This window comes from Mobula hypostoma, chromosome 28 (genome assembly GCF_963921235.1).
Source record: "Mobula hypostoma chromosome 28, sMobHyp1.1, whole genome shotgun sequence".
Taxonomy (NCBI): Eukaryota; Metazoa; Chordata; class Chondrichthyes; order Myliobatiformes; family Myliobatidae; genus Mobula; species Mobula hypostoma.
This window is the reverse complement of record NC_086124.1, coordinates 5,144,922-5,169,482: the sequence shown is the minus strand read 5'-3', so window position 1 is coordinate 5,169,482 and position 24,561 is coordinate 5,144,922. Positions and strand designations below refer to the sequence as shown.

General features: G+C 50.1%; 1 protein-coding gene across 3 annotated transcripts in view; it reads right to left on the bottom strand.

The window, feature by feature from the left end:
- The window catches only part of LOC134339047 (polycomb protein SCMH1-like), a 213,774-nt gene that overhangs the window by 160,602 nt on the left and 28,611 nt on the right, over window positions 1-24,561 (bottom strand). For 2 of the 3 annotated variants that reach the window (XM_063035319.1, XM_063035318.1), the window contains exons 3-4: window positions 19,781-19,854; window positions 14,276-14,353 (exon numbers count right to left, since the gene is read on the bottom strand). In XM_063035319.1, coding sequence (XP_062891389.1) covers window positions 14,276-14,338 — 63 coding nt within the window. In that variant the 5' untranslated portion in view covers window positions 14,339-14,353; window positions 19,781-19,854. Of the gene's footprint in view, window positions 1-11,681; window positions 11,789-14,275; window positions 14,354-19,780; window positions 19,855-24,561 lie in introns of all 3 variants that reach the window. The other variant, XM_063035321.1, reaches the window with a different exon arrangement.

Sequence of the window (24,561 nt, the reverse complement as noted above, 5' to 3'; positions counted from 1 at the left end):
TGAGAGGGGGGAGGGGAGAAGGGGGAGGGGGAGGGGGGAGAGAGAGGGGGCAGGGGAGAGAGAGGGGGAAGAGAGAGGGGGAGAGAGGGGGAGAGAAGGGGGAGAGAGAGGGGGGAGGGAGGGGGGGAGGGGGGAGAGAGGGGGAGAGAGGGGGGGAGAGAGGGGGAGAGAGGGGGAGAGAGGGGAGAGAGGGGGGAGAGAGGGGGGAGAGAGGGGGGAGAGGGGGGAGAGGGGGGAGAGGGGGAGAGAGGGGGAGAGAGGGGGAGAGAGGGGGAGAGAGGGGGAGAGAGGGGGAGAGGGGGGGAGGGGGGGAGAGAGGGGGAGAGAGGGGGAGGCAGAGAGAGGGGGGAGAGGGAGGAAGAGAGAGGGGGAGGGGGAGGGGGGAGTGGGGAGAGGGGGAGAGAGGGGGAGAGAGGGGGAGAGAGGGGGAGAGAGGGGGAGAGAGGGGGAGAGAGGGGGAGAGAGGGGGAGAGAGCGGGGGAGAGAGGGGGAGAGAGGGGGAGAGAGGGAGGGAGAGAGGGAGGGAGAGAGGGAGGGAGAGAGGGAGGGAGAGAGGGAGGGAGAGAGGGAGGGAGGGAGAGAGGGAGGGAGGGAGATGGGGGGATAGGGGAGGTGAGAGAGGGGGATGGGGATGTGAGTGAGGGTGATGGGGGAGGTGAGAGAGGGGGGATGGGGGAGGTGTGAGAGGGGGATGGGGGAGGTGTGAGAGGGGGATGGGGGAGATGAGGGGATGGGGGAGGTGAGAGGGGGATCGGGAGGTGAGACGGGGGGATGCGGAGGTGTGAGGGGGGATGGGGAGAGGTTTGAGAGGGGGATGGGGGGAGGTGTGAGAGGGGGATGGGGGGAGGTGTGAGGGGGATGGGGGGAGGTGTGAGGGGGATGGGGGAGGTGTGAGAGGGGGATGGGGAGGTGAGAGGGGATGGGGAGGGGAGAGGGGATGGGGAGGGGAGAGGGGATGGGGAGGTGAGAGGGGGTTGGGGAGGTGAGAGGGGGTTGGGGAGGTGAGAGAGGGATGGGGAGGTGAGAGAGGGATGGGGAGGTGAGAGAGGGATGGGGAGGTGAGAGGGGGATGGGGAGGTGAGAGAGGGATGGGGAGGTGAGAGAGGGATGGGGAGGTGAGAGGGGGATGGGGAGGTGAGAGGGGGATGGGGAGGTGAGAGGGGGATGGGGAGGTGAGAGGGGGATGAGGAGGTGAGAGGGGGATGAGGAGGTGAGGGGAGGTGAGACAGGGGGGATGCGGAGTTGAGAGGGGGGATGGGGAGAGGTGTGAGGGAATGGGGGAGGTGTGAGGAGGGGATGGGGAGGTGTGGGGAGGTGGGAGGGGGGATGGGGAGGTGGGAGGGGGGATGGGGGGAGGTGTGAGAGGGGGATGGGGGGAGGTGAGAGAGGGGGATGGGGGAGGTGAGAGAGGGGGATGGGGGGAGGTGAGAGAGGGGGATGGGGGGAGGTGAGAGAGGGGGATGGGGGGAGGTGAGAGAGGGGGATGGGGGGAGGTGAGAGAGGGGGATGGGGGAGGTGAGAGAGGGGGATGGGGGAGGTGAGAGAGGGGGATAGGGGAGGTGAGAGAGGGGGATGGGGAAGTGAGAGGGAGATGGGGAGAGGTGTGAGGGAGGATGGGGAGAGGTGTGAGGGAGGATGGGGAGAGGTGTGAGGGAGGATAGGGAGAGGTGTGAGGGAGGATAAGGAGAGGTGTGAGGGAGGATAGGGAGAGGTGTGAGGGGGATAGGGAGAGGTGTGAGGGAGGATAGGGAGAGGTGTGAGGGAGGATAGGGAGAGGTGTGAGGGAGGATAGGGAGAGGTGTGAGGGAGGATAGGGAGAGGTGTGAGGGAGGATAGGGAGAGGTGTGAGGGGGATGGGGGAGGTGTGAGGGGGATGGGGGGAGGTGTGAGGGAGGATAGGGAGAGGTGTGAGGGGGATGGGGGGAAGTGTGAGAGGGGGATGGGGGGAGGTGTGAGAGGGGGATGGGGAAGGTGTGGGGGGGATGGGGGAGGAGTGGGGGGGATGAGGGAGGTGTGAGAGGGGATGGGGAGGTGAGAGAGGGAGATGGGGGAGGTGAGAGAGGGAGATGGGGGAGGAGAGAGAGGGAGATGGGGAAGTGAGAGGGAGATGGGAATGTGAGGGGAGGTGAGAGAGGGGGATGCGGAGGTGAGAGAGGGGGGATGGGGGATGGGGAGAGGTGTGAGGGGGATGGGGAGAGGTGTGAGGGGGGTGGGGGGAGGTGTGAGGGGGATGGGGGAGGTGAGGGGGGATGGGGGGAGGTGTGAGGGGGGATAGGGGAAGTGTGAGTGGGGTATGGAGGTGGTGAGAGGGGGATGGGGAGGGGAGAGAGTGGGATGGGGAAGGGAGAGAGGGGGATGGGGAAGGGAGAGAGGGGGATGGGGAAGGGAGAGAGGGGGGTGGGGAGGGGAGAGAGGGGGATGGGGAGGGGAGAGAGGGGGATGGGGAGGGGAGAGGGGGGGATGGGGAGGGGAGAGGGGGGGATGGGGAGGGGAGAGGGGGGATGGGGAGGGGAGAGGGGGGGATGGGGAGGGGAGGGGGGGTTGGGGAAGTGAGAGGGAGATGGGGAACTGAAGGGAGGTGAGAGGGGGGATGCGGAGGCGAGAGAGGGGGATGGGGGAGGTGTGAGGAGGATGGGGAGAGGTGTGAGGGGGATAGGGAGAGGTGTGAGGGGATGGAGGAGGTGTGAGGGGATGGAGGAGGTGTGAGGGGATGGGGGAGGTGTGAGGGGATGGGGGAGGTGTGAGGGGATGGGGGAGGTGTGAGGGGATGGGGGAGGTGTGAGGGGATGGGGGAGGTGTGAGGGGATGGGGGAGGTGTGGGGGGGATGGGAGGTGTGAGTGGGGCATGGGGGAGGTGAGAGAGGGGGATAGGGGATGTGAGAGAGGGGGATGCGGGATGTGAGAGAGGGGGATGGGGAGGTGAGAGGGGATTGGGAGGCGAGAGGGGATTGGGAGGTGAGAGGGGATGTGGCAGGTGAGAGGGGATGGGGTAGGTGAGAGGGGGATGGGGAGGTGAGAGGGGGATGGGGTAGGTGAGAGGGGGATGGGGTAGGTGAGAGGGGGATGGGGTAGGTGAGAGGGGGATGGGGTAGGTGAGAGGGGGATGGGGTAGGTGAGAGGGGGATGGGGTAGGTGAGAGGGGGATGGGGAGGTGAGAGGGGGATGGGGAGGTGAGGGGAGGTGAGACGGGGGATGCAGAGGTGAGACAGGGGGAATGGGGAGAGGTGCGAGGGGGGATGGGGAGGTGAGAGGGAGACGGGGAAGTGAGAGGGAGACGGGGAAGTGAGGGGAGGTGCGAGAGGGGGATGGGGAGGTGAGAGAGGGATGGGGAGGTGAGAGAGGGATGGGGAAGGTGAGAGGTGGATGGGGAAGGTGAGAGGTGGATGGGGAGGTGAGAGGGGATGGGGGAGGTGTGAGGGGGATGGAGGGAGGTGTGAGGGGGGATGGAGGGAGGTGTGATGGGGGATGGAGGGAGGTGTGATGGGGGATGGGGGTGGTGTGAGGGGGATGGGGGGAGGTGTGAGGGGGATGGGGGAGGTGTGAGGGGGATGGGGGAGGTGTGAGGGGGATGGGGGAGGTGTGAGGGGGATGGGGGGAGGTGTGAGGGGGATGGGGGAGGTGTGAGGGGGATGGGGGAGGTGTGAGGGGGGATGGGGGAGGTGTGAGGGGGATGGGGGAGGTGAGAGAGGGAGATGGGGAAGTGAGAGGGAGATGGGAAAGTGAGGGGAGGTGAGAGAGGGGGATGCGGAGGTGAGAGAGGGGGATGGGGGATGGGGAGAGGTGTGAGGGGGATGGGGGGAGGTGTGAGGGGGATGGGGGATGGCGGAGGTGATGGGGATGGGGGAGGTGTGAGATGGGGATGGGGGAGGTGTGAGAAGGGGATGGGGGAGGTGTGAGTGGGGTATGGAGGTGGTGAGAGGGGGATGAGGGAGGGGAGAGAGTGGGATGGGGAGAGTTGTGAGGGAGGATAGAGAGAGGTGTGAGGAGGGGATAGGTGTGAGGAGGGGATGGGGGAGGTGTGAGGAGGGAATGGGGGAGGTGTGAGTGGGGTATGGAGGTGGTGAGAGGGGGATGGGGAGGGGAGAGTGGGGATGGGGAGGGGAGGGGGGATGGGGAGGGGAGAGAGGGGGATGGGGAGGTGTGAGGGTGATGGGGAGAGGTGTGAGGGAGGATAGGGAGAGGTGTGAGGGGGATAGGGAGAGGTGTGAGGGGGGATAGGGAGAGGTGTGAGGGGGATAGGGAGAGGTGTGGGGGGGATGGGGGAGGTGTGGGGGGGATGGGGGAGGTGTGGGGGGATGGGGGAGGTGTGGGGGGGATGGGGGGAGATGTGAGGGGGGGATGGGGAAGTGAGAGGGAGGATAGGGAGAGGTGTGAGGGAGGATAGGGAGAGGTGTGAGGGAGGATAGGGAGAGGTGTGAGGGAGGATAGGGAGAGGTGTGAGGGGGATGGGGGAAGTGTGAAGGGGGATAGGGAGAGGTGTGAGGGGGATAGGGGGAGGTGTGAGGGGGATGGGGGGAGGTGTGAGGGGGATGGGGGGAGGTGCGAGGGGGGATGGGGGGAGGTGTGAGAGAGGGATGGGGAGGTGAGAGAGGGAGATGGGGGGAAGTGAGAGGGAGATGGGGAAGTGAGGGGAGGTGAGAGAGGGGCATGTGGAGGTGAGAGAGGGGCATGGGGGGATGTGAGGGGCATGGGGGGATGTGAGGGGCATGGGGGGATGTGAGGGGCATGGGGGGATGTGAGGGGCATGGGGGGAGGTGTGAGGGAGGATAGGGAGAGGTGTGAGGGAGGATAGGGAGAGGTGTGAGGGAGGATAGGGAGAGGTATGAGGGGGGATAGGGAGAGGTGTGAGGGGGGATAGGGAGAGGTGTGAGGGGGATGGGGAGGTGTGAGAGGGGGATGGGGGGAGGTGAGAGAGGGGGGTGGGGGGAGGTGAGAGAGGGGATGGGGGAAGTGAGAGGGAGATGGGGAAGTGAAGGGAGGTGAGAGAGGGGGATGCCGAGGTGAGAGGGGGATGGGGGGAGGTGAGAGAGGGGCATGCGGAGAGGTGTGAGGGGGGATAGGGGAGGTGTGAGGGGGGATGAGGGGAGGTGAGGGGGGGGGATGGAGGAGGTGTGAGAGGGGGATGGGGGGAGGTGAGGGGGGATAGGGGGAGGTGTGAGGGGGATAGGGGGAGGTGTGAGGGGGATACGGGGAGGTGTGAGGGGGATACGGGGAGGTGTGAGGGGGGATGGGGGAGGTGTGAGGGGGACGGGGAAGGTGAGGGGGGACGGGGGAAGGTGTGAGTGGGGTATGGAGGTGGTGAGAGGGGGATGGGGAGGAGAGAGAGGGGGATGGGTAGGGGAGAGAGGGGGATGGGTAGGGGAGAGAGGGGGATGGGTAGGGGAGAGAGGGGGATGGGGAGAGGTGTGGGGGGATGGGGGAGGTGTGAGGGGGGATGGGGGAGGTGTGAGGGGGGATACGGGGAGGTGTGAGGGGGGATACGGGGAGGTGTGAGGGGGATACGGGGAGGTGTGAGGGGGGATGGGGGTGTGAGGGGGGATGGGGAGGTGAGGGGGGTGGGGAAGGTGAGGGGGATGGGGGAAGGTGAGGGGGATGGGGAAGGTGAGGGGGATGGGGGAAGGTGAGGGGGATGGGGGAAGGTGAGGGGGATGGGGGGAGGTGTGAGTGGGGTATGGAGGAGGTGAGAGGGGGATGGGGAGGGGAGAGAGGGGGATGGGGAAGTGAGAGGGAGATGGGGAAGTGAGGGGAGGTGAGAGACGGGGATGGGGAGGTGAGAGAGGGGCATGGGGAGGTGTGGGGGGATGGGAAGAGGTGTGAGGGGGGATGGGGGAGGTGTGAGGGGGATGCAGGGAGGTGAGGGGGATGGGGGGAGGTGTGAGTGGGGTATGGAGGTGGTGAGAGGGGGATGGGGAGGAGAGAGAGGGGGATGGGGAGGTGAAGGGTGATGGGGGTGGGGAGGTGAGGGGTGATGGGGTGGGGAGGGGGGTTGGGGTGGGAAGAGAGGGGTGGGCAGTGGGGAGAGAGGGGGAGGTGGGTGGTGAGAGAGGGGGAGAAAGGGAGAGACCTGTTAAAGTTTCAGCATATAGGGAAGAATGTAGGTTTGTTGCCACAGATGGCAGTGGAGCCCAAGTTACACTTAAAGTGGAAATTGATAGTTTCTTGATTAGTCAGGGCACCAAAGGTTACGGGGAGAAGGCAGGAGAATGGGGTTGAGAGGAAAAATAAATGAGCCATGATGGAACAGTGGAGCAAATTTCATGGGCTGAATGACCTAACCCTGCTCCCATGTCTAAGACCAGGAGAGGGGTGGGTGGGGGGGGCGGTTAAGGGAGGGCAGGAATTGACTGAAAAGAGAGAGACAGACAGACAGGGAGATTCACACAGAGAGAGACAGACAGATGGTGAGACAGAGAGTGAGATACAAAGAAAAAAGGGAAGAATGAAAATAAATGGCGGCATAAATAAGAGCAAAAATCATCTCCATCTACAGCTCCACTAATAACAGCTCAACATTAACACCAAGAAACATCTCACCACAGCAATGATGGCAACCACTTTCAACACTCATATTGTAGCTCTGCACAGAGAGGCAGCGACAATGGCGAGATAATTGAAAAAGTGCATCGAAAGGGCCCTTTTGTGCAGTCTGTTTCGATGATTTCTTGTTGGCCATGCATGACACAAATAGAAATAAACTGTTGATTAAATTTATTCATTGGATTAACTTCGAGTAAAGGAACATTAATTTGATGGCTTAGTGCAGTCAAGGCTACATATGAGATACACCAGATGCATTCTAACTCCTTTTATAAAACTGCAATACGACTCCTTAACTCTCGAACTAAGGGTTTTGATTGGTAAGGGCAGGCATGCCCATAAGAGTTATATCAAAATCAGAATTAGGTTTTACTAGACAACGGGGTGACCTGTTGGGGCACCCTTTGAGAGAAGGGTAGTGCAGTCTGATGTGACCAGAATGAACATTAAATTTTTCTGAATGCTATTGGTATCACTTTGCTTTGGAAACTGAAGTAGAAAACCTCCGTTTATTAAAGAAGAACGACACGTAGCGAAGCAAATATAGCCGCTCCTCATTTAACGATGGCATCATTTCTTGTTAATCTGCCACCCTTGTGCCTCTTGTTGTCATTCTGGAGACGTGCAGCCCTTTCATCTGCTGTCTCTTCTGCTGTTTGTTGTTTGTCTCTGATCCTGGAGACGTGCATGCCTCTCCTCCTCTGTCTGTTCTTCTCTCATCTATTTTTTTTGTCCTGACTCTTTGATCCTGGAGTCCTGCGGCCCTGGCCTCATCCGATTCTTGTTTTCTCCCTCTCGCCGCTTCCCGACGACGTTTGGCATCATCTGTTGACCATAATGTCCCCCTTCCCTTTCCATGCGGCATAATTAGGCTGACCATTTTTTTTTACCTTAATGCTGGATAGACGATACGAAGCAGTAACACCAAAGGTTACTGATTATTCTTGATGATGTGGTTGGCACTCTCCTAAATGGATGTGATATAGTCACCGTTGTCCTTTGACTGCAGCAAAGGGTTTTATGGGTGTCTCAAAGTACGTCATTACCATAAGATTTAATTATCTCTCATTGATGGGTGGCAGTTAGATCTGTCCCAATCCTGCACATGCTGACTCCTCGAAATAGAGCTGCCCTACCCTTTTGCTCCGGTAGGTGTCGCTGCTGAGGCTGGCCGTGCGCATGCGTCGGGCTGTCGCGTCCCGATTTCCATGATGGCGGATCGGCTCTCGGGTGAAAGGGAGCCTGTTGATTTTTGGCGAATATATATATGTGTGTGTGTGTGTATAAGGGGGTTTCGTCTTTATGTTACTGCGTAGGCTAATTAAAATGGCTTCTTTGTTATGTTATACTTGGGAATGCTTCTTTGTTATGTTAAACGCTGAGAAAGTTTTGCGCTAGCAGCTTATTTTGGGTTAGGCAGTGATATGAAGATGTTACGAACCAATTGGGATAGTTGTTATGATTTTGGTGTATCTGGAAGATTTGTATGCACGGGGTTTTGGGGGCAGAAGGCGGGAGAGAGAGACAGAGGATGGACCAGGTGCTGTGATCGGGGTCGGACCCCGAGGAGGGCGTTCGGTGAGGAGATGGAGACGGACTCGTGTGGAGCATCTGGTCGACCACTGTTGTTGGTCCCAGGCGGCCGGTCGAGGTGGTCCGAGGGGTTGCAGGGTGAAGAAGGGTCCTGAGCTCCAACTGTTTGTGCACGAAGAGATTGAACTTTGATAAGTGTGGCGCCTTTGATTTTCCTTTTATATTTTATTCTCTATTAATTATATAGTTCCAGTAATATCTATAAACTATTTACTATAAACTGCACCTATTTTCTATGTTTCTATTTAGTGGTATCTGGTGTATTGTCTGTTATTTGGGCGGGGTGGGGTACATCACACAGCATCCACACAAACAAATTACCCAGTTTGACGGGGCTGAGGGCTGTTTCCCTAGACGACAGCGAGCTGAGCGACCCTGAGGTCAACCGGGGGCGGCAGGGGGGGGGCTATATATATACGCACACAATATACTTACCGTTATACCTATTTATATCTATTCACAGTTATATTTAAAATAGTTAAATTAAATAAGTCACGTAGAATAGGAATAAAAAAGTAGTGAGGTAGTGTTCATGGGTTCAATGTCCAGTCAGAAATCAGATGGCAGAGGGGAAGAAGCTGTTCCTGAATCATTGAGTGTGTACCTTTTTGAGGCATCACTCCTTGAAGATGTCCTGGATACTACAGAGGCACATGCTCATGATCCTACTAAGTGTGTAACTATCTGCAGCTTACTTTGATCCTGTGCAGTAGCCACCCAACCCCTACAGCAGATGGTGATATAGCCAGTTAGAATGCTCGCTAAGGTACATCTGTATTCTGTGCTGTTTGCTTATTATGTGTATTATGGTAGCAGTCACTCGAGTGAGGGGAGGGCGTGGTAAACGCAGAGGGAATAAGTTCCGCATCCTTGCTTATTTTGAGGCAGTTTGGGGCTCGGAACTGTGGAGGTCACATCTTTTCTGACCACTCAATATCATTTAATAGCACTAAAAAATTGGACGTTTGCTAATTGTGAATAAAGGATTCGACTCATGGGAACCAAGAGCGAGTCAGGCAAGAATAACATCTCCGTCTAGGGTCGCAGTCTGGTGGCGATTATTTTGTTTTTAGATCTACTTCTTTGTTGCTATAGTGCCTTTACCATCCAATCATTGCTCCTGGAGGAGTCAAGTCAAGTTTATAGTCATTTAACTATAAACATGTGTACCGTCAAACGGGACATTTCTGCAAACCAGGGTGTAAAGCACGGTAATACACATAACACACAACAATTTATGAAAGTAAGGATAAAATCGACAGATGAATCACACATAAATAACAGACTGAAGTGCATAAATTAAAATTTGTAAGGTACAGAACAGATTAACCAGTGTGACGTTCTCCCACGCACTTCAAAGGCACAGAGCAGGAGAAGGCTGCCAGCTACCTTCTAGAATGACTTTGTTATCGCCATTCTTCAGTACATGAGTATAAAGGAGAACAAAATAATTGTTACTCCAGATCCCAAACAAGAGAAAATCTGCAGATGTTGGAAATCCAAGCAACACACAAAAAATGCTGGTGGAGCTCAGCTGGCCAGGCAGCATCAATGGGAAAAGAGTACAGAAAGAGTACATTTCAGGCCGAGACCCTTCAGCAGGACTGGAGGAAAGAAAAGATGAGGAGTCGGAGATAAAGGTGGGGGGGGGGCACGGGAGGGGGAGGGAGAAACACAAGGTGATAGGTGAAACCGGGAGGAGGAAAGGTGAAGTAAAGAGCTGAGACGTTGATTGGTGAAAGAGATACAGGGCTGGAGAAGGGGGAATCTAATAGGAGAGGACAGGGGAGGGAGGCGATGGGTAGACAAGGAGATATGGTGAGAGAGGGAAAAGGGAATGGGGTTGGGGGCATTACCAAAACGTCGACTGTACTCTTTTCCATAGATGCTGCCTGGACTGCTGAGCTCCTCCAGCATTCTGTGTCTGTTACTCCGGATCCAGCATCATAAGGAACACAATGAAAAACACAAAAACTAAAACAGTGTACACGCAAACCCCCAGCAGACCATCCCACACCGGTTTACAGACTGTAAACTGGGTGTCTGTGAACACTTTGATGTTCTATTTGAAGCACTTTGTTGACTTTTGCAGGAGTAAATTACTGGCACAGATCTCATCCCTCAGACGCCCAGCCAGCTGGATGAGAGCTTTTCTATCAGATATCCGCTCAGTTAAAGCAAGGATACAGAACCTCTAAAGATTCCTACAGTGCATAACAGTGAACAAGCGCTTTGTACTGTACCACGCAAACATCTTAGGCACGGTGCCAGAGGCTTCTACACAGTTCTGTCGTAATTTTATGCATTGCACTGTACTGCAAAAAAAAACAAATTTCATGTCACGTGTGAGTGATGATAAACCTGATTCTGATGTGGGTCTCTATTGTGTACTGAGAGTGGGAAGGGGGCAGGGAGAGGGGAATCACGGTTGGGAAAAGGGGAAGGGAGAGGGGAGGGAGCAGGAAGCACCAGAGAGACATTCTGTAATGATCAATAAACCAATTGTTTGGAATCAAATGACCTTGCCTGGTGTCTCAGGACTGGGTGTGTCTGCACTCATGCCACCCCCTTGGCTTGGCAACCCTTCCCATCCACCTGTTCCAACCCCTCCCATGGCATTCCATCCTCTCCACTCCCAACAACTCTACCCCGCCAGATTTATAAACTCGCTCTCCGTTCCACATCGGCAAATACAGTACTGTGCAAATACAAATACAGTCTTAGGCTCTACATCCCCTGCTATCTCTAAATAAATAATACCATATTAGACCATTCAGCCCATCGACTCTGTTCCGCCATTCCATCACGGCTGATCCCAGATCCAACTCAACCCCATACACCTGTCTTCTTGCCATATTCTTTGATGCCCTGACCAATTACAAAACGATCAACTTCTGCCTTAAATATACCCACGGGGGGGGGGGGGGGGGGAGTCCAAACAAACATACAAATACTAAGCAAAATAAATAGAGCAGAGAAACGATTCTAAGAGGTGTATAGACAAAGGGATAAAGAGGCCAAGATGGTGTCTCTGAAAACATCTATCTCTTTTATAATGTAAGGAATATTCCTTAGATAGGAATAAACTAGCTAATAGGCTATATAATTAAAACAATTACATCACATGGGTAACGCGCTAATACTTGGCCAATGAAAAATGAGAAAGGTGATAACCCGTTAGTTTAGCTGCTATACTGCTTTCTGCCAGTAAGTGGTGAAAAATACGCGAGTTTGTTAAAAACTACAAATCTTATAAAAAGTGTTATTAAACAAAAACAACATACATCAAAGTTGCTGGTGAACGCAGCAGGCCAGGCAGCATCTATAGGAAGAGGCGCAGTCGACGTTTCAGGCCGAGTGGTTTCCAACAAGGGTAATCAACTTGATTGACAAATAAACTCTTCTCGGGCTCCCAGCCAGGTACAGTTATCGATTTAAACCAACATTTCATTGACAAACTCTGCCATCTTCATCAGGGATGATCAGGCATCATCGGTGATGAAGATGGCAGAGTCTGTCATCGAAACATCGGTTGAAATCAGTACACGTACCTGGCTGGAAGCCCAAGAAGGGTATATTTGTCTTATACGCCAGGAAAGCACCAGATCCTCTTTCAACCTGATTGAGTTTGATACACCTCGTTAACTCAGAGGGAATTCTGAGTGAACAATAAATGCTGTGAATGACCAAATTCAGAATCAGGTTTAATATCACCAGCATATGTTGTGAAACTTGTTAACTCTGCAGTAGCAGTACAATGTAATACATGAAAATAGAGGGAAGAAACTGAATTACAGAAACCTGTATACCTGAATTACAGGGTTTTTATATATATATATATATAAAAAAGTTAAATTAAATAAGTTGTGCAAACATAAAAATAAACAAATAGTGAGGTAATGCTCATGGGTTCAATGTCCATTCAGAAATCGGATGGCAGAGGGGAAGAAGTTGTTCCTGAATCACTGAGTGTGTGTCTTCAGCTCCTGTATCTCCTCCCTGATGGTAACAACGAGAAGAGGGCATGTCCTGGGTGATAGAGATCCTTGGTGATGGATACCGCCTTTCTGAGGCATCGCTCCTTGAAGATGTCCTGGGTACTCAGAGGCTAGTGCCCATGATGGAGCTGACTAATTTTACAACTTTCTGTAGCTTCCTACGATCCTGTGCAGTAGCTTCCACCCCCCACCCCCCACCTCCCACCTCCACACCCCCCACCCCCCACCTCCCACCCCCCACCTCCACACCCCCCACCCCCACACCAGATGGTGATGCAGCTTGTCAGAATGCTCTCTGTACAAGTTTTTCAGTGTTTTAAGTGACAAACCAAATCTCCTCAAACTCCTAATGAAATATAACCACGGTCTTGCCTTCTTTATAGCTGCATTGATATGTTGGGACCAGGATAGATCCTCAGAGATCTTGACACCTAGGAACTTGAAATTGCTCACTCTCTCCACTTCTGATCCCTCGATGAGGACTGGTTCATGTTCCCTCATCTTACCCTTCCTGATGTTCACAATCAGCTCTTTGGTCTTATTGACATTGAGTGCAAGGTTGTACATCCACAGAGTATGTTTTCTTAGTACCTTTTAAAATTGTTGTGACATTATTTTATATGCTGTATGTGATACATCTACCAACAGGACAACCTCGTCGTAGGGTTTGGAGGCTTGTGTGCCTCAATGACCTGGAGAGCGATATTAGCTGGAGTCAGGGCTTCATGCTTTGGCTTTTGGTAGAGTCACCCGTGCCAAACAGGTCAAAGGGTAGAGTGGTCCACCTGTCCTCTAGGTTCGGGGGTTCAGCTCAGGGCCAACAACCCTAACTGGTAGAACAAAATTGTTACGGAAACAGCAATGAAGAATCCTTCTACATCTGTGGGCAATGGTAGTCCTTAGTTTCCACCATGGACTTGCATGACTGACAGTAGTGAAAACTAAGGGGATGCTACTGACATGATGAAGGAAGCCCTGAACACCACCAGATCCAGCCAACATAGCTCTCCAGGTCATTAAGGCACACAAGGCTCCAAAGCATGACACGGTTGTGGTCCTTTTGTAGGTTGAAGGCTTTTAGAGACATTTAAAAGACTCGTAGATAGGCAGATGGATAAAAGAGAAATGGAGAAAAGTTAGTGTTATATTGATCTTAGACTAGATTATAGGTTAGCACAACATCATGGGCTGAATGGACTGTATTGTTCTGTTCTATGAAACCAACATGGGCAGCAGCAATACTTTCATTAAAATTCTAAAAATTTTGCTTCGTTTGCACAAGATCATGTCTATCAAACTGGAGGTCACCTCTGTTCAAATTCACATTCTGGATCCCCCCCCAACTTGCCTCATTGGAAAAGTGCCCCTGAAAGATGAAACTCTTTGTAACCTAGACTGCTCCAAATTCTCTCTGCTCAATCAGTCAGCAGTCTAGTACACAGCTGCTTTCTTCACCCTCCTCCAATGCATGCCAGGAGATCTTTCCCTCCAAAGAGCATATGGTATTGCTTCCTGTTCCTACAACATAACCCTCAACTACCATAAGATACAGAAGCAAAATTAGACCTTTCGGCCTATCAAGTCTGCTCCACCATTCGACCATAGTTCTACTTTCCCTTTCAAACCTATTCTCCTGTCTTCTTCCCGTAACCGTTGACGCTCTGACCAATCAAGAACCTATCAACCTCTGCTTTAAATACATTCAAGGACTGGCCTCCACAGACGTCTGTGGCAACGAATTCCACAGATTCACCCCCCTCTGCTAAAGGGATTTCTCTTCATTCTCTGTCCACAGGCCCTTCGGTTGATGGTAAGGGTCCATGGCATAAAAAAGGTTGGGAACCCCTGTTCTAAAGGGACGTCCTTTTATCCCAAAGCTGACACACAAGAACACAGGAAAATAGCAGGAGTGGGGCATTCGGCCTTTCAGTCATGCCCCACCATTCAATACCATGGTTGATCTATGCTGGCCTCAACTCCACTTCTATGTCAACACTGATAACATCCAACTCCCCAACCATACAACCACTTTCTCTCTTTTTCTCGTCTGCAGATCCCCCCCTCAGGGACATCATCCAAAACACAACGACAGGCTGCAGGCGTTTGTTGGCTTCGTACACACGGGAGCTAGGACCTCACCTACTCACCTTGATACGGAGATGGTGTATTGGATGGGCGGCCACTCCGGCCTTGTTTCTGCCTTCTCCCATCTTTCCAATCTGCAACTAAACAAAACAAGAGAAAATCTGTTGGCTTGGACACTGACAATGCCATCGGCCTGGACACTAGCAATTGCATTGGCTTGGACATTAACAATGACATTGACTTGGACAAACGCATATGCAATTCGTGAAGAAATGCATATGGGAGTGCATATGAAAGTGCAGGAACCTTTCTCAATACATTCACTAACGAATTATGCATTCACTAGGAGTCCATTGGTATTGGTATTGCAGGAGTGGGGGGAACTGGGAAGGAATGGGTTCAATCATTATGTGCAATGTTTTATGACGTCCGTGATCATCATCTTCCATCTGTCTTTAATCTGAGAAGTTCTAATAAGCTCTTCGAAACTGTTGGCTCTCCATCCCCTGATGTAACTCATGAATGTCAAGCGCTGTAGGGGAGGACAAAGGCACAAGACGAGATCTGTTCAGTAAGGATACAAATATACCTTCCCAGAGATTTTCCTCAAGTTCTTAACAACTTTAGTCAAAATAAAGATAGATGGAAAAAATAGTTTTGTCTTTTTCTGATTCACGTCCTTTTACTCTACAGATCTAATGCAGTGTGTGTGTGTGTGTGTGTGTGTGTGTGTGTACGCATTTGCCCACAATGTACCTGTTAAAAAAAAGATTGCCTTTGTACCTAAGTTCAGGAGAATGTCCCCAAGAGTTGTCAGGGGGTTCCGCCTTTTATGTAACTGCGGAGGCTAATTAAAATGGCTTCTTTGTTATGTTATAATTAGGAATGCTTCTTTGTTATGTTAAACGCTGAGGAAGTCCTTCCCGCTAGCAGTTTGTTTTGTATTACCTATTGATATGAGGATGAATGAACCAATTGGGATAGTTGTTATGTTTTTGGTGTATTTGAAGATATTGTATGCGGGGGGTTTTGGGGGAGAAGGCAGGAGAGTGAGACAGAGGATGGACCAGGTGCTGTGAGTCCGCTAACGGGGTCAGACCCCGAGCAGGGCGTTCGGCAAGGAGAGGAGACGGAGACGGACTCGTGTGGAGCGTCTGGTCGACCACCGTTGTTGGTCCCAGGCAGCCGGTCGAGGTGGTCCGAGGGGTCGTAGGGTGAAGAAGAAGGGTCCTGAGCTCCAACTGTTTGTGCACGAAGAGATTGAACTTTGATAAGTGTGGTGCCTTTTATTTTCCTTTTATATTTTATTCTCTATTAATTATATAGTTCCAGTAATATCTATAAACTGTAAATCATTTAATCGTATCTGGTGTATTGTCTGTTATTTGGACGGGGTGGGGTACATCACACAGCATCCACACAAACTAATTACCCAGATTGGCAGGGCCAAGAGTTGTTTCCCTAGACGACAGCGAGCCGAGCGACCCTGAGGCTGGCCGGGAGGGCTACAGAATTTATGGCATTGTGTTAATATGCCTGTTGGCAGCTACGCTCAAATTTCAGACTGTGCTGAGACACCAACCATTGCAGAAAACAACTGCATAGAACATTTCAATGAAGGGTTCTTGAAAAAAGAGGGCAGATATCTACCTTATCAGACTGTTGGGATGAAGAGGCCAGGACAAACTAGGGTAAGACATACACAGTGAGGTGCAGGTCCCCGAGGAGTGTGGTAGAACAAAGGGATCTGGGAATACAGGTCCATTATTCTTTAAAAGTGGCATCACAGGTAGATAGTGTCGCAGAGAAACCCCTTGGCACATTGGACTTCATTGAGCAGAATATTCAGCACAGGAAATGGGATGTTATGTTGAGCTGTATACAATGTTGGTGAGACTAAATTTGGAGATTGAATGCAGTTCTGATCACCTACCTACAGGAAAAATATCAGTAAGATTGAAAAAGTGCAGAGAAAATATGCAAGGATGTTTCCAGGCAAGGAGATAAGGTGAAAGAGGGAAATGGAGATAGGGAATGGTGAGGGTGGGGGGGCATTACCAGAAGTTTTGATAGATAGATATACTTTATTGATCCCAAGGGAAATTGGGTTTCATCACAGCCGCACCAACCAAGAATATAGACCATAAATATAGCAATACAAAAACCACAAACCATCAAACAACAATATGCAAACTATGCCAGATGGAAATAAGTCCAGGACCAGCCTATTGGCTCAGGGTGTCTGACCCTCCATGGGAGGAGCTGCAAAGTTCGATGGCCACAGGCAGGAACGACCTCCCGTGACGCCCAGTGTTGTATCTCGGTGGAATATGGCCGGATAAATTGATAATTGTTGATGTTCACGCCATCAAGTTGGAGGCTACCCAGATGGAATATAAGGTGTTGCTCCTCCAACATGGTCTTCTGCCCTCTCCTATCAGATTCCCCTTCTCCAGCCCTTTATGAGGAGTGGCCTGATCGCGACAGTAGAGGGCCTGACCTGCTGAGTTCCTCCAGTATTTTGTGTGCGTTGCTCTGGGATCCCAGCATCTGCAGAATCCCGTGTTTATGGTTTGCCACCACCCAAATCAGTATTAGGTTTAATATCACCGGCACACGTCATGCAATTTGTTGTCACGGCATGATTACATTGCAATACATGATAGAGAAAAGCTAAATTACAGCCTTGTTCTCATTGGTACTACCAGAAAGGAGGTACAGGGGCCTGAAGTCAATGATTCAGGAACAGCTTCTAAATTACAGTAAGTGTCTGTGTGTGTGTGTACATTTTTCAAAACTTCTTTGTGTAAGCGCACTGTGGAATTTAATTGTTGTCAATCTCCCAAACAGGAATGCTATTTTCCCAACTGTTATTTTGCTCTCGCAGTTATCATGAAGAAATATTGGCAGAGAACTCACTTCTGTTCTCTAAGCATGTGCCGCCAATTATTTTGTGTCCAGTTGTGTGACCTCGATCCAACATCCCATCCAAAAAGCAGCAGCTCCACAGACAAAGCCGTAAACTTGACAAATGCGAGGGCGTACGACTGACAAGAAAGAATTCCATCACTAATCCAAGGTCACCGAAAGAGACTCTAAGCCCAGTGCGACAATTTACACTGAGATACAAGGCCAGTCCGTGTAAACTCTGTAATGTTGACAACCCAGCATTCTGACTGGCTACATCACTGTCTGGGATGGAGACGCAAATGCACAGACATTTGTGCACATGGCATTAAATTCAACTTTCGAATTTTAATTTATGCATTTTTATGCCATGTCATATGATGTGGGCGACCTTGACCATGACCGGCCAATTTAAGATGGCGCTGGTGAAGCTCACTGATGCCAAACGGAACAAACGGATCGTTCACTGGTAAATGATCACTGAAACCAATATTCTGTAACTTTCCCTGCAGAGTTGAGCTTTTGAACCGCCTGTACGACCTGGCGTTACCACGGTGTGAACTGAAGCCTTGAAGGCGCAGTATGGTTGCGGCGTGGCATGTACGGGCCGAAACAAGGGGGTGGGGTCTGGGCACGAGAGCGGGGGATGAGCCAGTAGACTTGCTGGTCTGGACTTGGAAGTGATTCGATGTGACAGAACTGAAGCGGGGCAAGGCGACTCCTGAGCCCGAGAGTGAGGAAAGACCCAAGGTTTGATCGAATCGGAAAGGTCGAGTACGGGCCAAATCAAGGCTGCTCCCATGGCTTCACAGGACGCTGATCAGGGGGCTAAGCCAGTGCTACACCTTGCCCAAGGGTGACCTGCAGGCTCGCGGAGGGAAGGAGCACCTTACACCTCCTTCAGTAGAGACACATCTCCATCACGCCTCCCATCTCATCTCTGAGGGAGCAGCAAGTACTCTCATGTTACAGTATCGGTTGGTAACCCTGGATTTTTCTTGACCATACGTTATGTCTACTTTCCACTGGTCTGATTGCTAACAGCAACATTCTTCATCTGCCAAGAGGACCACAGCGTTGTCATAGGGTTTGGAGGCTTGTGTGCCCCAATGACCCGGACAACTACATAGGCTGGAGTCAGGGCTTTACGCTTTGGCTCTCGGTAGGGTCACCCATGCCAAACAGGTCAAAGGGTAGAGGCCAGACTAAAGAGTGGTCCACCAGTCCTCCAGGTTCAGGGGTTCAACACAGGGCCAACAACCTTGACTGTTATGGAAAGAGCAATGAAGAATTCTTCGATATCTGTGGATGACTGAGGACCTGGAACCACACCTGGGGCACGATAGGGAAGACGGCCAAGGACAGACAGAGATAGAGGAAGTTCACTACTGCCCTAAACACCAGTGTAACGGGGCAGTAAGTGCTCTGTGCAATGTTCCAAATCTGCTTTAAATCTGTAAACACCACCAAGAACTCGATCTACAGAAGGGTGAGATTGCCTTCCCATCTGGGCCAATGACCGATGTCTCCTAATGCTTCACTAATTAGGTTGGTGGTGAACACTTAACTAATCAGGATTAGTTATAGTACCCCTGTGGCCATTGCCCTCAACAAGTATATCTCTTTTGATACCGTCGGGGTGGGGAGGGGGTTAATGACCTAACAGAGGAAAGTGGTTGGGTCTCTGGCACACTGAGGCCGCCTCGGTGACTCAGACACAAAGGGGGAAGAAGAGGAATACTGTGGTGATAGGGTTTTCATTAGTTAGGGGAACAGACAGGAGGTTCTGTGGGCGAGAACGGAATTCCCGGATGGTATGTTGCCAGGGTCCGGGATATCTCAGACTGAGTCCTCGGCATTCTTAAATGGGAGGGTGATTAGCCAGAAGTCATGGTTCATGTCGGTACCAGTGACTTAGGAAGGACAAGTGACGAGGTTCTGCAGAAGGAGTTCAGGGAGTTAGGTGCTAAGTTAAAGGGCAGGACCTCTAGGGTTGTAATCTCAGGAATGCTACCCATGCCACGTGCTAACGAGCCCAGAACTAGGAAGATAATACAATTTAACACATGGCTAAGGAGTTGGTGCAGGAGAGAGGACATAAGATTTTTGGATCACTGGTCTCTCTTCTAGGGAAGGTGGGACCTGTACAGAAAAGGCAGTTTGCACCTGAAATGGAGGGGGACGAATATCCTAGCGGGAAGATTTGTTAATGCTGCATGGTGGGGTTTAAACTAGAGCTGCAGGGGGATGGAAACCAGAGTGCCATTCTGGTTGTGAGGGCAGATGTTGGTAAGGCAACACTCACAACACGCTGGAGGAACTCAGCAGGTCGGACAGCATCCGTGGAAACGATCAGTCAATGTTTCAGGACGGAACCCTTCGTCAGGACTGAAGAGGGAAGGGGCAGAGGCCCTATAAAGAAGGTGGGGGGAGGGTGGGAAAAAGACTGGTAGGTTCCAGGTGGTAAGAACCCAGACAAAGTTAGGAATCTAAAGGTTGAGCAGACCAGAAGGGCCAAATGGCCTAATTCTGCTCCTATATCTTATAGTCACATTCAACCATCTCCCAGTAGAAACTGCATCTCGTAGTCTTACAAAATAACCTGCAACAATTACAGGTAGTTTGTTGAATATCTCCTGCAACAAGTTACCCACACTCACCTTTTTGAGGCCCTGGCTTTCTCATCGTTGGGAAGTGTACTGCCACCGCACTCAAACCAACCTGGTCTGGCTTCCTGCAAACAGTAAGACATTATGATTACTCAACAATCAATAACGTCAATAGGGCTTTAAAACATGCACATTTCTGAGGTGTTAAGGAATAACCTGGTGGACATACAAAATATTTAGGAAGTATCTGGAGCTACTTGGTGTGGTCCACATTACTGATCCTTATCAAAATGTCAGGTGGGAATTTCTGACACATAGCCTTTAAACTATGCACCAGTTGTGGACTTCAGAAAGGCAAGATGAGGGAACACACACCAGTCCTCAGAGGATTAGAAGTAGAAAGAACGAGCAATTTCAATTTCCTGGGTGTCAACATCTCTGAGGATCTAACCTGGACCTAATGCTTCGATGCAGTTACAAAGAAGGCACGTCAGCAGCTATATTTCATTAGGAGTTTGAGGAGCTTTGGGTATGTCACCAAAGACACTCGCAAATTTCTGCAGATATACTGTGGAGAGCATTCTAGCTGGCTGTATCGCCATTTGGTATGGAGGGGGGGCTACTGCACAGGATCTAAGCAAGCTGCACAGTGTTGTAAACTTAGTCAGCTCCATCACGGGCTCTAGCTTCCACAGTATCCAGGATACCTTCAAGGAGCGATGCCTCAAAAAGGTGGTGTCCATCATTAAGGACCCCCATCACCCAGGACATGCCCTCTTCTCATTGCTACCATTAGGGAGGAGGTACAGGAGCCTGAAGACACACACTCAACGATTCAGGAACAGCTTCTTCCCCTCTGCCGTCCAGTTTCTGATTGAACCCATGAACACTACCTCACTACTTTGTTTATTTCCATTTTTGCACTAGTTATTTAACTTAACCATTTAATGTGTATATACCATCTAATGTGTGTGTGTATGTATATGTGTGTATTACAACATTGAATCACAGTGGATTTAATTTGGCTCTTTTTGACATCGAACAACAGAAAAAGACTCTTTCTTGTAAAAGTAAAAACAGATGTCTACAAAGTGATCTAAATTAATTACAAATATAAAACATAAAATAATTAATTGCATGTACTCACCCCCTTTAATATGACACACCAAATCATCACTAGTGCAGCCAATTGGTTTTAGAAGTCACATAATTAGTTAAAAGTAGATCACCCATGTGCAGTTAAGGTGTTTCAAATGAGTGTGGTAAAGATACACCTGTACCTGGAAGGTCCAATTGCTGGCGAGTCAGTATCCTGACAAAAACTACACCATGATGACAAAAGAACTCTCCAAGCAAAAGGTTATTGAAAAGCACAAGTCAGAAGATGGAGACAAAAAGATTTCCAAGTCACTGAATATCCCTTGGAGTACAGACAAGTCAATCATCAGGAAATGGAACGAATGTGGCACAACTGTAAATCTGCCTGGAGCAGGCCGTCCTCAAAAACTGAGTGACCGTGCAAGGAGGGGACTGGAGAGGGCAGCCACCAAGGTTCTATGGTCTGATAAAACAAAACTTGAGCTTTTTGGCTATCAGACTAAACAGCGTGCTTGGCATAAGCCGAACACCACGTAATGTCAAAAACACACCATCCCTACCGTGAAGCATGGTGGTGGCTGCATCATACTGTGGGGATGCTTCACTGCAGCAGGCCCTGGAAGGCTTGTGAAGGCAGAGGATAAAATGAATGCAGCAAAATACAGGGAAATCCTGGAGGAAAACCTGATGCAGTCTGCAAGAGAACTGCGACTTGAGAGAAGATTTGTTTTTCAGCAAGACAATGGCCCCAAGCATAAAGCCAAAGCGACACAGGAATGGCTTAAAAACAACAAAGTTAATGTCCTGGAGTGGCCAAGTCAGAGTCCAGGCCTCAATCCAATTGAGAATTTGTGGCTGGACTTGAAAAGGGTTGTTCACTCATGACTCCCATGCAATCTGACTCAGCTTGAGCAGTTTTGTAAAGAAGAATGGGGAAAAATTGCAGTGTTCAGATGTGCAAAGCTGATAGAGACCTATCCACACAGACTCAAGGCTGTAATTGCTGCCAAAGGTGCATCTACTAAATACTGACCTGAAGGGGGAAGAGTAATTATGCCATCAATTATTTTGTGTATTATATTTGTATTTAATTTAGATCATTTTGTAGAGATCTGTTTTCACTTTGACACACAAGAGTCTTCTTCTGTTGATCAGTGTCAAAAAAGCCAAATTAAATCCGCTATGATTCAATGTTGTAAAACAATAAAGCATGAAAACTTCCAAGGGGGTAGGTTCTTTTTATAGGCACCGTACATACATACACACAATGTACTAACCATATTCAGGTTCTTTTTCTATTGTGAACTGTATTGTACCACTGCCACAAAATCGACGAATTTCATGGCCTATGCTAGTGATATTAAATCCGATTCTGAATTCAAACCAAAGATTCCAGAAGGGCAAAATAAATATCAAGCAAAAGAAAAAGTCAGCTTTATTTGCCACATTTACATCGAACCACCTTGCGAAATGCTTCATTTGCGTCAACAACCAACACAGCCCGAGGGTGTGCTGTGGGCAGCCCGCAAGTATCGCATAATTCCAGCGCCGTTAACATGGCAATAACTCGCTAACCACCCATATGCCATTGGACGGTGGGAGGAAACCAGAGCACCAGGAGGAAACCTACACGGTCACTGGGAGAATGTACAAACCCCTCACAGTCAGCAGTGAAAACTGAACCCCAATTGCTGGCGCCGTAAAGCATCACACCAACTATGACACCACAACAGCTGCAGCAACCCCAGTTCAATTCTACCGTTGTCTGTAAGGAGTTTGTACGTTTTTCCCATGACTGCGTAGGTTCCCTCCACACTCCAAAGACTCACGGGTTACTCAGTTTATAGGTCACACGGGTGCAATTGGGCTCATTGGGCCAGAAGCTCAAAGTACATTTACTATCAAAGTATGCATATACTACAGAACCTTGAGATTCATCTCCTAACAGGCAGCCATGAAGCAAGGAAACACAGAAGAACCCATTTTTGAAAAGGTTATCTAACACCGAATGAGCAGAGAGAAAAAAATCCACGCAAATGATAAACACGAGCAAATAGCATTCTGGACTGAAGTCCACAACGGGAGTCCTTCCCTAAATATTCTGCATGGAGATCGGTAACCAGTGGTGTGTCTCAGGGATCTATTCAGGGACCCCTACTCTTTGTGATTTTTATGAATGACCTGGATGAGGAAGTGGAGGGATGGGTTAGTAAATTTGCTGACGACACAAAGGTTGGGGGTGTTGTGGATAGTGTGGAGGGCTATCAGAGGTTATAGCAGGACATTGATAGGTCGCAAAAATGGGCTGACAAGTGGCAGATGGAGTTCAACCCAGATAAGAGTGAGGTGGTTCATTTTGGTAGGTCAAATATGATGACGGAATATAGTGTTAATGGTAAGACTCTTGGCAGTGTGGAGGATCAGAGGGATCTTGTAGTCCGAGTCCATAGGACAGTCAAGGCTACTGCGCAGATTGACTCTGTGGTTAAGAAAACATACGGTGCATTGGCCTTCATCAATCGTGGGATTGAGTTTAAGAGCTGAAAGGTAATGTTACAGCTATATAGGACCCTGGTCAGACCCCACTTGGAGTACTGTGCTCAGTTCTGGTCACCTCACTACAGGAAGGATGTGGAAATCATAGAAAGGGTGCAGAGGAGATTTACAAGGACGTTGCCTGGATTGGGGAGCATGCCTTATGAGAATGTTGTTGTTTTTTTTTACACAGAGAGTGGTGAGTGTGTGGAATGGGCTGCCAGTGACAGTGGTGGAGGTGGATACGATAGGGTCTTTTAAGAGACTCCTGGATAGACACATGGAGCTTAGAAAAATAGAGGGCTATGGGTAACTCTAGATAATTTCTAAAGTAAGGACATGTTTGGCACAGTTTTGTGGCCAAAGAGTCTGTATTGTGCTGTGGGTTTTCTATGTTTCAATAACTCTGAGGTCAGCGCAGAGCGGAGTCGCGAGGTGAACAGGCCAAATCCTGGCCCCGGGCTCTGACAACCTGACCTTTTCAATCCACCCCGGTGCCTAAATCATCATCCAACCATTGGGTTCAGTCACTTCAGTATATGGGCCATTGGACACAAGGGTTATTAGATTAACTGGTTACAAGGGTGTAATTAGGCGGCATAAACTCGTTGGACTGGAAGGGATTCATACCGTGCTACATCTCAATAACATTTTTAATAAGTTTACAAAAACTCTGAACTCCAGACCAACCTCCTTCTTCACCACTGGACCTAATAAAACCCAGAGGAGGAACAATGGTCAAGTCCTTCAGAAGACCACTTCGTCCATTTAAAGGAATCACTAATTCTTCGGGAAAAGATAAAATGCAGGTGAATTAATCTTATATAATATTTTTTTTGAATAAATGCCTTTAAAATTTTGTTTTTATGTCATATATGTTTGAATGAATTTCAAAACATCATTTATGAATGAAGTTCAAAATAAATTTTATTATCAAAGTACATACATGTCACCATATACAACCCTGAGATTCTTTTCCTGTGGGCATACTCAGCAAATCTATAGGATAGTATCTATAACAGGATCAATGAAAGATCAACCAGAGTGCAGAAGACATCAAACTGTGCAAATGCAAGTATAAATAAATAGCAATAAATATCGAGAATGTGAGATAAAGAGTCTTCAAAGAGAGTTCAGAGGTTGTGGGAACATTTCTATGATGGGGCGAGTGAATTTGAGTGAAGTTACCCCCTTTGGTT